We start from the raw sequence: 15,184 nt of genomic DNA, 5'->3' as shown, positions 1-15,184 counted from the left end.
AGTAACCCATAAACCTCCGTGCCATGTGCCCCTTTGCTTCAGAGCCGGCTTTGCTGGGGAGGGATCTGCAGCTCCATCAGCCCTACTGACCACTATGCAACCCTCCCATCCTGGGAAAGCAGAATCCTCTGTAGGTCCCCACTTCTCACCGTGGCTGCACCAGCTGTGGGCTGTCTATGGGCCTGACTCCCGTACACATTGCTGCCCCTGGTCCCCATCCCACATTCATCCCGGAAAAGCTCAGGCGATGCCTGGGCTGCAGGTCTGGTCTAGGATCAGGAGTGGGATGGCTTTTCACAGCCCACCGGTTGCTGCGGTCCTTGGACGACAGCTTTGAGACCCACCCAAATGAGTACACATGCCACCCTGGTGAGGTCAAAGCACACTGCCTGGAGGACCTTGTGGGGTCACCCACGTCCTCCCACCAAGCCCTTCGAGCCCTCCAGGCAGGCAGAGGCAGCCTTGGGAGACGGAAGGTGAACAAAGTGCAGGGCTGGGCCGCTGTTACTCATGCGGAGCCCTTTGATCTGCGCGTCCTGAGCGCCTGTGCAAACAGGGAGCTGCGGCAGGTTACCCGCTGCACTGCCAACCCCCAGCTCAGCGGGCAGAGGTCAGTGCCGCCGCTTCCCAGCTGCAATATCAAACACGGGCACCGGCTGAGTGAATGGAAGGGGCATTCCTGGTGCAGCAAGCAGTGGCAGAGCAGGTTCAGCTCCATCCCTTCTTTGCAGGTGCTGGTCACCTCCACACACCTTGTTGGGGACAAGCTGGGTGCCAGAGGTGGGCGCCTGGGTCTGGGGTCAGGGACAGGGATGTGAATGGAGTCACAGATGGTCAGGAAGACCACGGGGGCAGGGCTGAAGGCTCTGAGTTACTGATAGCATTTGACACTCTTGGGTTTAGTATACCAGATGGGGAAGCTGGAAAAGTGGGATCCAAGGCTCAGGGCAGGGATCAGAGAGTGGGGTCCTGCCAGGGATCAAAGCAGCCTCAGCGTTTGCCAGTGCTGAAAAACAAACAGGACTTTCAGGTAGTGAATTCTACTCGTTGGAGCCCATCAAGCTTTGATGAACAATGAACAGCTCTTCAAAGATTTTATTCTGCTAAAGATACCAACGATGGGGAAATGAACAACTGAGACTGGACAAGTGGCTCTTCCCAACATCTTTCTGACTCCTGTTGCAAAGGACGCAACTTTTGTTCAAGCTATTCACAACCTGCTTGCTGCAATCATTTTCTGAGTGCTTGCTGTCTGTGTTAGACCTCTCCAGCCACATGGCACAGCTGACCTCCCTCTCTGAGGACTGAAACACTTTTGATGCAAAGATGTATTTACAGGATAATTTAGGAGGTTTCAGCAGTCTGTCAACCAGACTTGCAATCAATGGTTCACTCAGAAAACAAAAAAATTACGAATGATCCATTATAAAGAAAAATAAATCGCTCTGAATTGATCCCAGAGATGTTTTCCATGCCTTCCTTTCCCCTTGCAGACCAAATATCTTCCCTACTGGTTTTAGCTTTGGATGCTGAAGCAGTGCTAGAATTTAAGAGAGGAGAAGCAGAAAAGTGCATCAGGTGGCTGGCGGCATTATCCTCATGCTGGGCTGGATGGGGTTGCCCATGTGCAGTGCTTGGCTGGGTGACAGCTAAAGCAGAGGTTATGATAACACTTTGCACATGGCTATTTTTATCATCATTGATACAGCACTGCAATTCAACATGCAAAGGTCTACCACAAGAAACACATGCCAGGAAAACAAGCTCTTGCTCCAGTGAGCACCAGCCACATCCCAGAGCTCTTGAGGATTTTGAGTCCAGGGATTTTGAGGAAGTGATCTATATGGTGCTGGAGGGAAGGAGCTTGGCAGAGGCTTCAGGAGGATGGAGAAGCAGCCAGACAGCAATTGCAGGGGGATGGAGGAACCAAGGCACAAGGCAGGGCTCGGGGATGTGGCCAGCTTAAGAAGCATCTGCCTGTACTTCATGGCTAAACTAGTCCTATTTGGGGGGAGAAGAGCTGTGACCCTCTCTGGCTGAGATCTTGGAGCAGGAGGACTTCCTGCAGGCAGGAAGGCAACTGATGTCATGCTCAGCTGGATCTCAAAATCCAGCGTTGGATTTGGCTCTGGTAACAAAGCAATGATGAATAAAGGCCAGGGAACTGTTGCTTTATTGAGTCATGAGCATATGGCAGTGAACCGAGGGGTTTATTTGCTTTGGGGGGTTGGTGATCCTGGAGGACGAATCCAGGCTAGTGAGGCTGAACCACAGTGCAGCAATGCACCACGTCTTGTCCTGCCTGTGCAGACCTTCCTCAGCCAGTCCCTGGACCCAGTAACACACTGGTACTTCCAGTCCTGTGATCAGAGACTCAAAGATTAAGGACAAAACCAGCAAAACAGTTTTTAAATCTTTTAGGTTCTTAAGTGGAAAATGAGTCTTTGAAGTTGCTCCTTCCTGCTTGCTGTTCAAGAGCCTTCACAGTAGCTGCACTGACCAAACCAGCCATTGCTGCCCCCACCCCTAGCATCCTTCCCTGTGAGATGCAGCAGCCTAGGACCACTGTAACACAATGGTCATATCTGGATGGACATGGGAGGGTTGGAATACCCAGCTGTGCTCCCTGAGGCACCTACTCTCATGTCTGTCACAAGCTGCACTGGAAGCCCTTAGGTTCTCCCTTTATCCCACCATCCTCGAGCATCACTGACACCCACAGGTGGGACCTGGCCATTTTCCAGATGTGGGGTAACTGATAGCCGGTCGATAACTCCAGCATGCTGGCTTGTGCTAACAGCTGGCATCAGCCTCACAGCAGCAGCAAACCAAACTTAAGCTTCCACCCTGGTCCAGAAAGGGATAGGCATCGCTGCCTGGCTGCCCACGCAGCTCTGGAGAGAAGCCCCGAGGTGAGAAATCCATCACAGCATTACATCCCTTTCCTTGCTTTTGTTGCCACAGCCTCTGCAAAAGAAATGACTGTGCAGGAACAACTGCTTGGTACAACTTTTGCCTGCCCTCTTCAGCTTTGCTGCAGAGAGGACAGAAAAGGACCCTGTCCCCATGCCCAGCGCGTCACTCCCAGCAGAAAGCAGACAACAGCAATATCACCTGAATGCAATCCTGATAAAGCCAAGAAGAGCTAAACAAGGTTTTTTTCATGTTTGTACAGTGCTTGTGGAAAATAAGACAGCATTTAGTACAGACAGAATAAAAGGATACAGTGAACCACTGAAGAAAAAGCTAATGTTAGCCTTATCCATACAACTTTATCAGAGACACAAAGATTTTAAGGCTTAAAATGACCCTCGTCCCTACCTGACTTCCTTATTACCGAAGAATTGTACCAGTGACCTCAGCTACCTCTTTCACAGGAGATCTCGTCTGAAGACCTCTGAGATCTCCCATCCCTTTGTAGGATGAATGGTGGCCCATGCTGTTAACAAGTCATGTCCCACCGCTAGTTCATCTGGTTTGTGTTCGTTTCAATTGCTCAGCTCTGATTCTCCACATGCCTCATCCTGTGAAGTATTACAGTATTATTTTTCAAGAGAGCATCACAGAAGATGTTTTCTGTGTCCATGTTTTCCCACAGGACAGAGGACACAGAGAAACACAATTCCCCCCGACAGGCCAGCAAGCAACAGGAGGCTGCAAAACAGGAGGGGCACATGGCTGCCGGGCAGTAAAGCATACGGGATGCTGGGGAAAGGTCCGAGCACCCCAGAGCAGTCAGGTTACAGAGAACTCAACAACTTTTACAAAGCCAGGCAGTCCAAAAGATGAGGAGGGATGGGTATTGGGGATGGCTGGCACAGTGTCTTTCCCAAAGACCCCTTCTGCCAAGGACCCTGCTCTGTCCTGCCCTTACTCCTTCCTGCACCAACAGGTTTCACTTCCCAGGTCGGTGCCATCTGGGGCATTTGTGCACGTACCTTGTTAGCCAGAGACAGGCAGGGGTTGGGATCCCGATCCGGTTGTTCAAGCTTGACAATGGTGATGAATCCCGACTCAGTGTGTTCATCCTCACTGGTGTTGCACAGGGACAGCGGGTGGGACTGCAGGACAAAAGCAAAAGGAAACTCACTTGGAGCTCAGCACTGCAAAGGCTGGCTCAAGCCCACCGCAAAGGACCTGCCCAGAGGGTGTAGGACACCCCTGCAGGGGGCATCACCACCACTGCCAGGTCCCATGGCCCTGTCTGAGAGTCAGCGAGGCTTTGAACACCACAAAAAGCAAGCCATTGCAGAAGTTTTGGTTCACCAGGAAAACGTCCCAGAGAAAGGTGGAGTTTCTATCCCAAGCTTCACTCAGGACTGGCTTTGTCCTCGCCACAGATATTCAAAGCCACAGCAGCCCACGAGACCACTGCCCTTGCCTTCTGGGACAGAGCATCCCAACAGCACAGGTCTTGGTGCTGCAAGCACTGCCAGTGCCCTCAGGCCACAGGACTCTGCCTGCAGCCAGCTCCCTGCCAGTGCTCCGGGCAAGGCAAAGGGACCACAGCAAAAGCAAACTTCTGGTGCCCTCAAGGATTCAGCACTTCATGTTTCTCAGCCAGCAAACTCAACAACTTTATGATAAATTTGCAGAGAAGAAGCCAAAGGAAGGAGTGAAAAACCTGAAAGCAGGTAGAGTAGTACCAGGAATGAGAAGGGAGAAGAAAAGATCCCAGTAACCACACCCCTCGTGAGTCCTGGAAAAATGTTCAGCAGCTTCAGCCAAATTGCTGCAGTGAGGAGCTGAGCCGGGACCGGGTCAGGACACTGGGTCTGGGTATACACCTCTGCCAAGCATCTGACAGAAGAGGATACAGGGTGCCCCACCATGTTACAGGAACACGAGCTGTGGGGCTCACCCCTGTCAATGGCACTTGGTTCTGGGGTTTGGTGGTCAAGTCCACTGGAGGTGAGCCTGTCCTGCAGCTGGGGCAGAGCTTGGATGGGCAGTGCCTGCTGCCCATGGCTCTGCATTCACCATCACGGTGACACCCACTGAGCACTGCTCCCATCCCTGCCTGGAAAGTGTGCAAATGCCTCTGATTTTTCAGTCTAGCGGTGGAGGTGCAACGGTCTTGTGCTGGATGGCAGGATGTTGAAGAAAACTGCAATTCAGCTGTTGGCTCCCTCTTGGGAGCCCCATCGCCTTGTGTGAGTCCCCTCCCCCCCCCCCAAGCTCTTCCTAAAAAAGCCATCTGGCTTCCTCCTCTGTGACTACACTGTGGTGTATGAAGCGCACAGGTTCTGGTACAGAAAAGCTGGTGAATACCAAGGTTGCTGAACAGCTTTTTTCACTGCATTGGTGTGTGGAAGTGTGGGAAAAAAGCAAGGAAGCCCAGCATTATAAAACAGGAGGATTAGGGCAGGCTTTCAATCTGGTGTCCACCCAGCAGCATGCCCAGAAGGGCTGCCTGCCCTGCAGGTAATCCTGCAACAACATCCCAGTGCTATGCAAAAATGGCTGTTGTCTTGGCAGATTTCAAAACAGGGGAGGAACTGTCAGAGCAGCCCAAGGACACTCATCGCCCTCCATCCAGCTCGGCCGTGCTGCCCCAGGGCTGCGAGGCAGCGCTGCTCCCATCCCCAGCTGCCGTGTGGCACAGCACTGGCCCGGGCACCCAGCACGGCGGGCTCACCCCTCGGCTGGTGGGCGCTGGGGAACGGGGCAGGCTGGAGAACAGCCTGGTGGTGTGTCCCCCACGGCAGCTGCTTGCTGCAGAAATCCAGCTGCGGGCAGAGGGGGCACGGGGCTCATGTCACCTGACTTCAGACATGGCGATGTCGCCTTTCAACGTCCGAGCGGGTTGCAGGGACAAGGGGGTGCGACTCACCCGGGCTGGTTTGAGCCGCGTCCTTCAGGAGGAGCCGCACCATGCCCGTGTCTCAGCTGTGCGGAAGCCTTCAGAGGCCGGAGGCGACAAGCGGCACCTCCACTCACCGGGATCCTCGCTGCCCCTCCGGGCAGGGGAGCAGGGGCTCTGGCTGCCGCAGGGGTCCCAGCACCGGCTGCTCGGAGCATCCCTGCCCTGCCTCTGCGCCCCGGCTCCGAGCCCGGCGGGGCCGAGCGATGCGTCTGCGCCCGGCAGCCCCGGCAGCGCCCCCGGGGCTGCAGCAGGAGCTGCCGCCGCTTGGTGGGGGCTCTCGGCCGGCCACGGCCCCCCCGGGCCGGGCGTGGGGCTGAGCCCGCCGAGGGCAGCGGGGACCCGCTCCGGGCCGCTGCTCCCCCAGCTGGAGCCCGGCAGAGCCCCCCAGCCCCCAGCCGCCCCCCCCGCGGGCAGCGGGGCTCCGGGGGCGCAGCCAGCAGGGCACCAGCCCAGCGCGGGCACGGGGCTCTGTGCTGCCTGCGGCGCGACACAAAGCGGCGCCAGTCCCGGCCGCAGCGCGGCCTTCCGCGGCACCCAGTCCGGGGCTGCAAAGCAAGGACAGGTCTTGCAAAGCCGGGAAAGCGAGTTAAAATGGTGAGGGTGAAGAAAAAACAAATGCACAGCCACAGACAGGTGCAGGTGCAGGTTGCCTAGATTCTGAGGTAGGTAGCACCTACGGTCACAAGAGCATAAAGAAATCAAACCCCAGCCTCTCACCCAACCTTCAGGAGCCCGAAGACAAGAGGTCTGAGTGATGGTACCACGAGTATGAGCCAAGGCACAAGGTGCTGCGCCTCCACCGCGCAGGGCAGCTCAGTGCCAGTGAACCGCAGCGGGCCTCTGGCGGGCAGCCCCTCATCCGTCTTTCTCTTGGGGACTTCATCTCTAATCAACCCATCCTGATATTCAAAGCAAAGTAATGTAGACTTCAGGCTTAAAGACTCTAGAGAGATCGCAAATGTACCATGCCAAGCACCATAAAACTCTACAAGTTCAGGTTTCCAGCGAAGCAATCCGATCTGTTACGACTTGGGAGCACTCAGGGAAGGCTCCCGAATAAACCCCGTGCTTCCCTCCAGCAACAGCAGGCGCTGCCCCCACCAAGAGCAGCAGGGCATTGAAGTGCCCATGATCCTGCTGGCTTTACCAAGCAATGCCATTATTTTTATACTGTTTGCTTGACTGGGAGTTCTCCAGCTTCTGGTTAATGTATCATTTTAATAATCACAGAAAAACACAAAACAGGAAATGCAAAGAGCATGTCTCATGATACTTCTAATACTTCAGAGATAACCCTCCCGCTGGTGTTATCGAGCCCTCACTGGGTTGCTCCCAGAGCCCAGAGGAGCCCAGGTTGCCAGCGCTGGGGAAGAAGCTGCACCTCCCGGCGCTGCTTGGAGCTGTGTCCAACCCTGGGTGGGAATGGCTTCAAGTGCTGTGAGGCTCCAGGGGCCTCTACGAGGGACAGTCCTGTGTGCTGAGCACGGAGTGGCCTCTCTGTGATGGGGATTGCTGGGCCTGATCACAGCATTAATGGTGAACACTGGGAATAAGAGCAATGAGCTAAGCTTCTGCAGCAACAAACAAGTGTGGGGACCATATGAGGGGGGACCCAGCCAGTAAACCTGGAGAAGACCTGCTGATAAATGTACCAGAACCTTCCCTCTGATCTGTTAAGACTGGGCACTGTGTTCTTTTCCTCTTTCCCTCTGGGACATCCACCGTCCCCAGGCCAAGCAAGGGTCCTTTGCCTCAGGCATTCCTGCCAGGGTGCAACTGCACCCACAGAGGGCACAGCAGGCAGCCGAGAGGGTGCCGGGACAGCAACAGCCATGCCGGATCCCTGCCAGCTGAGAGCCTTCCTCGCATGGGCAGCTGCCCATGGAGCTGGGGCAGACCAGTGGCCCCCTCCCCATTCTGTGATGAGCCCCTCACCAGACACTAGCCACCCTTGGAGGCTGAGAGTCTAGGTGCCTTCCTCAGCACTCACCACGAGACGACCGGGGGGAGCTTGGGAAGATTCTTCTTGCAAGGAATGGACATGTCATCCACCCGAGTGACACGCTCCACTCATCTCTGCTCCAGACCACCTCTTCCCTCTTTTCCTACCATCTCCTCCGATTCGGTGCCACACAGGCAATTTCTCAAGCAGCAGCAAAACTTGGCTCTTACTGTCAACATCCTACAACCACATCTCTTGGCACTTTCACTGCTCCTGACCCTTGCATTATGAGTAAGTGATCATGGCTGCACATCATGCTCACAGGACACAAGCAGACTCGAAAAGTAATCTAAGGATGATGTGGTAAACCAAATATTGTGAGATTCCTCAGTGCAGAGGACTCATGTCCCAAGAGGTGGCCCTGGCTACAGAGTCAGGATTGCTCACACCCTCTGAAACTGGACCTGTGCATAGTGGCTGCAAACGGGCTCACTGATGGCATGAGTGAAGGGTTTCTGCAGGCAGAGCATCCCCTGCCCTGCTGGGCTGGGTACCTCTGGCACTGCCACAACCAAGACACCATTTCTTCTTACAGAAAGCCTCTTTGACCTAGTAGACAAAGGACAGGCGAGATCCAAGCACTGGAGACAGGTGGTATGTTCATATCCAAAAGTAAAGACGTCTCATGCATGCTACTTAAGTCCCACCAGGGTCCTGGACCAGCACTCCCTGCTCCTGGGGGGTCCCGGTGTGTTGCGCTGGATCCCGCAGTGCTGCTCCAGCTGGGGCTTCCCTGTTCAATGTCACATCAATGCTCGGCCGGACCCTTCTCCCAGGATGGTCCCTGCCTGGTTCTGTGCTGCTGGGATCCCAGTGGTGGGGCTGGGATTAGCTAGTTCCCTGACAGGGTTTGGATGATTCCTGTCTTGGGTGATTCAGCGTTGCCAGCTCTGCCTGTGCCCTGGCCCAGGCCCTGCTTGAGAGACACCGTCACCCAGACCTGCGAACCCCCTGGCTTTGTCACTCTGTCTCTCCCTGTCACCACACCCCTCCTGTCACTCCTTCAACAGGATGCAAAGCTCCTCCACATGCCTGTGTGCTTGGTACCATTCCCCCCCTTTCCTTACCCTATGGCATCTCCTTCTGTCCTACCTTTTCCATCCACACCATCTCTCCTGAAATACTTATTTCCTCTTTTCTGACTTATCTTTGCCATGTCTCCCACTTTATTCCCACTAGGGCCACTATCTTCACACCAACCTGTCCCTGCCACCATGCCAGCACTGCTCACAGGTTGTACGCAGCAGCCAGGAGCTCCCCTGCAGAGATGCAGGGCAGGTGGGAAGGTCTCGGGGAAAGGCAGACACAGAGAGGTGCTCGATTCCCACTTGGGGGCTTTATTTATACCACAGCAGAGAGGTCATCAGGCCCGCTTTGCTGCCTGAAGGCAGGATCAGCCAGACATTCCTCAGAGACACTTGCTCAACCTGTTTCGGAGACCTCCAAAAGGGAGACTCCTCACCCACTCCAGGGCTGCCTTCTCCCCCACACCAGGAAGTATTTCCTGACGCCTCATCTGAATTGGTTTTGCTATTAATTCTCACTGAATCAACAGTGCCCACAGAAAAGGGTTTCCGTGGTAGATTTTTCCCCCCAGAACCATTTAAACATTTCTGTTCTCCTTTCAGTTCGCAAAAGAGTCTTTAGGGACAAGGGCTGAAAAAGGATTAAAAGGACTCAGAGAAGCACAGTCCCTGACAGCCTCAGTTTCCTCTGTAAGGGGACCTGGAGCACTTCACACCCTTCCTTCATGGAGCATGAGTCAAAAGGATTGGTTTGATTTCAAGTGGCCGTATAAGCAACCAGTAAGGTTGGCATGGAAAAGAGAGGAAGAGAACAGGACAAGAGAGTGTTCACCAAAGGGCTCTAGAAATATCATGGACTAAACTGGTGAACCGTTAACACCAACATATAACTCGTCCCTAAACTGACCACAATACCAGAAGAATTGCAGGTTGTGAATAGCAAACTGAATTTGAAGAAGTTCAGAGCAATGCAGGCAATGGCAGATCAATAATCCTGACTTCCCTGCCAAAAAAAAATTGGTAAAAAACCAGCATAAGGAAGAGAAGGGAAGAACTAACAGCCCTTTGGCAAAGCAGAGTGATGCTTTGCAGGCCCACGTGGTTCCTCAAAGCAGTCTGCACACATGGGAATAAAGGTAGTTCAGTTAATGCCGTGCACTGGTATCCCCTCTTCTGTTCTCCTACAAGGTCAAGGCTACGGAAGATGACAGTCATGCAGGCACTACCCATGGCCATCCTCAGAACTCAGAAGAGAAAAAAGCAGGTTAGCCTTCACAGCGGAGTGAACTTAACAGGACAGCACCAGAAGTAAACAGTGTTGTCCAAATATTCACAAAGGACTTGGAAAATGAGAGGAATGAAGTAGCTGAGTTTTTAAAAATACATAAATGTTCAAGCTGGTAAATACAAATCTGGCTGCAAAGGGATCTTGTGTTACTGAGAGGTGGACTGATAAAAGATGTTAAAAAATACAAACAGGAAAAAATATGCCTAGCTATTTGGCACAGGAATGAGCTCTAGGTTAGCTGTTAACGAACAGGGAAGATCTTGGAGCTCTTGCAGGGAGTTTTATGGAAACTGCTGTTGAATTACCCAAAGCAGTCAAAAGGCAAATAGACTGTTAGGCGTTACTGTAAAAAATGTATTAAAAAAATAAAATCTATCAGACAAAGCTGCAGTGTGTCAACATCTTGAATATTACAAGAAGTCCTTCTCCCTCCATCTTAAACAGAGGGCACTACTTTTTTACAAGAAGAGATTAAGGAACAAGAATTCTTCAGCTTAGTACAGATGGCACATGTTAGAGCTACATAAAATCATTAAAAATACAGAGAATTCATGGAACAAAAGACCATGAAGAGCTGTTAAATGCAAAGATGCAGACACCAGCCCTAGCTCAGGCCACCTCTGAGCGCAGCCTGCCAGCAGCCGGGGAGCTGCAGAGGAGCATCGCTTGGTACTTGCCTGGTCCCTGCACATTTTGGGGCTGCACAGGGGCACTGCAGACATGGGAGTTCTGCCCCAGGTCTGCTGCCCCTGTGTGAGCACTTGCCAGGCAGCACCATGGGCTGCATGCTCACCTCCCCGCTGGAAGACTTTTGCCACAGCTATTTGGGCTAGAAACCAAATATTAGAATAAAGCTGAGATCCATGGTCAGTGCCTGAGAGCTGGGAGAGCTTCTTCCACCCCGCGGGCTCCTGCAGAACATTAGCGGAGCCAGCAGCTGCCTCACCTACGGGGGACAGCTGTGTGACTTCTGACTGTGACCCAGCACCAGCTCTCCTGCCCTCCCTCTTGCAGGCATGGCAGCAGCTTGAATCCCATGCAAGACTGCGGGAATACTCGAGCGTGCAGGGCCAGGAGGAACATGCAAGGATTCTGCTCAGGACAGCAAGCCCCCGCACTGCTGCAGCTCGTGCCAGGACCATTTTGCACGTGCCATCGGTGCTGCAGTCTGCAGTGGATGGACATGCCTTGCTGGAAAATCTCCTTTCGCAGGTGAGCTACATGACAAAATAGAAAGGAGCCTGGCAGTAGCAAGGGGATAAGCAAGGAGCCTAAGGTAGGGTGAATGGCAGCCTTTCGAGGGTATGCAGCATCTTGGGCATCGCTGTGCCATGCCTGCTTGTCATTCAGAGATGCTCACTCCCCACGGACCTGCTGGCTTCACCCAGTGTGCCTTGTCACTGTCACAGTGACAAGTGACACTGAGCTTGTGAGGCCAGAATATGGACATGTCTATATTTGTGGATATCCATGCCTGGCTCGATACACCCTCTTCCCTGCTGGAAGTCTGTCAGTGAGGCTCTGAGCTAAATAAATTATTGTCCTTCATAGGCTTCAAGAGCGCAAGGGGAAGTGCCCTACTACTGCCCTCCCTGTCTTTGCTGCTAACACTGACCTTGCTGTGAGAATTATTGGGCAAGATCCTCTGCCGGGGTCTGTCAGGAGATGGATGGGGGAACCTGCAACAGGGTTGCTGCAGGAAGGAGCAGGGCAGATGTACCAGCTTGCAAAGCCAGATGTGCACCTGCATGGTGTATCTTCCTGAAGTGTCAAGCACAGACACTGTCACAGCTGCTGGCACCAGGGAGATGTTGGGGGACCGCTGCATGGCTGGGGTGGAACACAGCACATGCCCTTCCCCGGTCTTCTCCGTTATGTCCCATGTCACTGAAGCACTGATTGCCCTTAGCAGGCTCAGACTGTGACGCGGGGCAGTGCTGTGCCCCTGTGGCACAGGGGAAGCCCCAGGAATGCTCCTGCCAGCTACACTGCCCTGCTGGGACACCCCAGATCCTCCTCCCCCTGGCTCCCCCAGTGCTCACGCTGCACGAACAGCTTTATTCTTCTGTAAGAGTGGCGCTTCCCAGTTTTTCTTAACACTTCAGGTCTACCAGCTCAACAGAAGCCCCTCTAACACCAAGATCACTCCACTGTGTAGCTGTCACTTTACTCACAGACACAGAAGTCAGCATGAGGGGACGCTACCAAAGGTACGGGAGATGCTGCCAGGAGGCCAGCAGGTAGCTACAGCAGAGCTGAAAAGTGCTGTGGGAGGCTGCTGGAAGGACATAGGAGAATAAGGAGGGACGAGGCTGGGAAATGAAGCGGCTGTTAACCATGAAGAAGATGGAAATGGCTAGTTGGAAAAGGAAGGGAATGGCAGAGTGTTTCAAGGGGCCTGAGGAAAAATTGCAGCTTCCATGACTCCTGGGCATGAAGCTTAGCCATCAGGATATGGGGCTTTTTAATTTACCTGCATAAAGTTTTAAGAGCTGTTATAACAGCAAACACACCTTATACACATGTGAGACACAGACAAGCACATTCACTGATAACAAATGCATTATTCTCAGAGAGACTCGGGTCCTTCCTCAACGTGCGAATGGCTCAGACACCCATCCGAGTCCCCTGAAGGAGTGGCAAGAGGTGGGCAAGGAGACAAAGTAGCAGCAAGATGCCAGTGCAATACTCCTATGCTTGTTCCCTTACATGTCCTCATGACCTTCACTATCTTTGGCCCGTCTCATGGGTCAGCAGTGCCTGAGGGTTTGATACAACAAACCAGTCCCCAATCAATAACTGCATCTCCTTATCCTTTTCATTACAAAGCCAGTGAGCAGCAAAAAGAAGTGCTGAACCCCAAGAGGGATGCTTATTTGATTACCACATGTGCAGGATTAGATGGTGTAGGTGAGTCACTAAGCCTGGATCTTTTCCGTCTAATTGCACAAGCGTGGCCATGGTGTTGGAGAAAACTCTCACTACACACCCCACTGTCCTACTGACAGCTCTGCTGAAGTTTGCTCTCCTATGGACTGAGAGGTCCAACAAGCAAGTTGACATTTCTAGCATAGCCACCAGGATGATAGTATGGGGCAACAAAGGAATTTCTGGCAAAGTTTCATCACGGTGTCTGGTTAAACTCTCTCTCTCTGGTCCACACATCCATTTTGGAGTATGAAAGGCAAGGGGAGGTTCTCCGGTCAGCCCTGACTCACACCACTAAACGAAAGTAAAGGCTAGCTGGCCAAGTCACAGGACAACAGCTCACGCTGTCTCCAAGCACACCGCAAGGCCATCTGGAATCAAAACCCAACAAACAGCATCCAACCCATGCTGACCTGCTCACCTCATACGCCTCAGAGGGCTCAACTTGTCCCCACTCTGGGGGACAATGCCACTGGCAATCTCCATACTTCAAGGTCCTATTACGCAATGACCTTCTGCACCATGCTGACAGTGGTTTAGAGGTTACAACTGTTCCGCAGAACTCACACCCCCCTTGCCTCTCAGCAAAACCTCAAAGCACTGGCAAAACCCACGCTGTGAGGCAGGACGGCAGCTCGGTGGCATTGTTCGTGCCACTCAAAGCACAGAGCTGTGTTGTCACTTGGGACCAGCTTAGGGGTGGCACAGACATATGAGGTCTCCTATAACTGATGTGTCAAGCACCTCGACAGGAGGCAGCTCTGACCCTAGAAGCAGCTCTGCAGCAATGGGCCAGACACAGAGACCCACCCAGACCCAGGTCCCTGTACTGCACTGACTGGGGTACCTTTTCCCCAACCAGCAAGTTTCTACACTGAGTTTCAAAGCGAAAGCCTTGAAAGTGGATGCCAAAGAACATTCTTGCTCTTCTAGAAAGAAGATAACAGACCTAGAAGAGCAAAGACTGACAAGGAAATTCTCCTTGGGGCAGATTATGCCATAATTCCTTCTGAATTCCTTCATAATTCCTTCCATCACGCATCTCCAGGAGGGCTGAACTGCTCCTCTAAGGAGACCTTAGGGCTCTCCCGGGGTTGACATCGACTGGGGAACCCTCTAGGACTCTTCCAAAGATGAAGCTCAGCAGCAGTGCTGTCTCCACCATTGCTTGGAGACTGCAGTGCCCTGATGTGGACCTGAACCACCATTGTGGCCTTTTCTGGAGAAACCAGCAACGGTCCAGGGAAGCCTTACCTGGTCACGAGTGAAACACAGGCATTTGCCACAACTGCACACGAACCTGTGCTCGCCAAGTAAAAGCTGCAGCAGATGGGCATGGGGTGGAGGAGTCAGCCCTGCTGCGCCTTCCCAACTGGGGCTGCGCCCCAGGGGGAGCATTGCCCAATCCCCTCCCCCTTGAATATCTCTGGGCTCCGCTGCCTCAGCCAGGTGCAGAACAAAAGGAAACTAATGATTTAGTTATTGCTTCAGCGCCGAAGGTTTGAAGGTCAGCCATTCAGCGCCGTGCTCATTGTATGACCAAGCACTGCCTGCACTGCCTGCCCTGCCTGCAGACCTGCGCTGCAGCCGGCTCAGCAGGGGCCGGTACTGTACGGCTGGCTTCTGCGCGGGGAGATGAAAGGCTTTTTTCTAATGTAATAACTGACGGCCTCTTCAGTGCCGTTTGAACTGTTTACAGACCGAGTTAACGATTACAGGCAATGTGTACCTTGGCTGCTGCCCAAAATTCTTACCCGCCCGTCAGATATTATCAAAGAGCCCTTCACTGCTGGCCTGGAGTCCTTCCAAAGCACAGCGCCGAAATGCTGGCGTAGAGGAGGGGCCTTCGGCGCTCGATCATGAAACCCAGGCTAGAAAGTCACAGATCTGCTCTGGCGAGGTGTCCTGGGGACTGGGCGCCAAGTCACGTAGAGACACGGGAACACCCCAGAGGTTCCTAAAGTCCCCTGTACCCCCTAGGTCCATGCGGGGTGGACTCTCCCCTGCAGGACATCATCTAGGGCTTTGCCTGTGCTGGCTTCCAGGCTTCATCAGAGGACACCACACAGCCCATG

The 15,184-nt window shown here is 53.3% G+C and overlaps 1 protein-coding gene across 3 annotated transcripts in view; it reads right to left on the bottom strand.

Moving 5' to 3' along the window:
- Positions 1–15,184, bottom strand: part of RNF43 (ring finger protein 43) — a 59,858-nt gene that overhangs the window by 12,037 nt on the left and 32,637 nt on the right. For all 3 annotated transcript variants that reach the window (XR_008732661.1, XM_055712921.1, XM_055712911.1), the window contains one exon: positions 3,939–4,061. Coding sequence is in view for 2 of the 3 variants with exons in the window: in XM_055712921.1 (XP_055568896.1) it covers positions 3,939–4,061 (123 nt within the window). In the remaining variant the exon portion in view is untranslated. The remainder of the gene's footprint in view (positions 1–3,938; positions 4,062–15,184) is intronic.

Source organism: Falco cherrug, chromosome 1 (genome assembly GCF_023634085.1).
Source record: "Falco cherrug isolate bFalChe1 chromosome 1, bFalChe1.pri, whole genome shotgun sequence".
NCBI classification, from domain to species: Eukaryota; Metazoa; Chordata; class Aves; order Falconiformes; family Falconidae; genus Falco; species Falco cherrug.
This window is presented reverse-complemented; position numbering and strand designations above follow the sequence as displayed.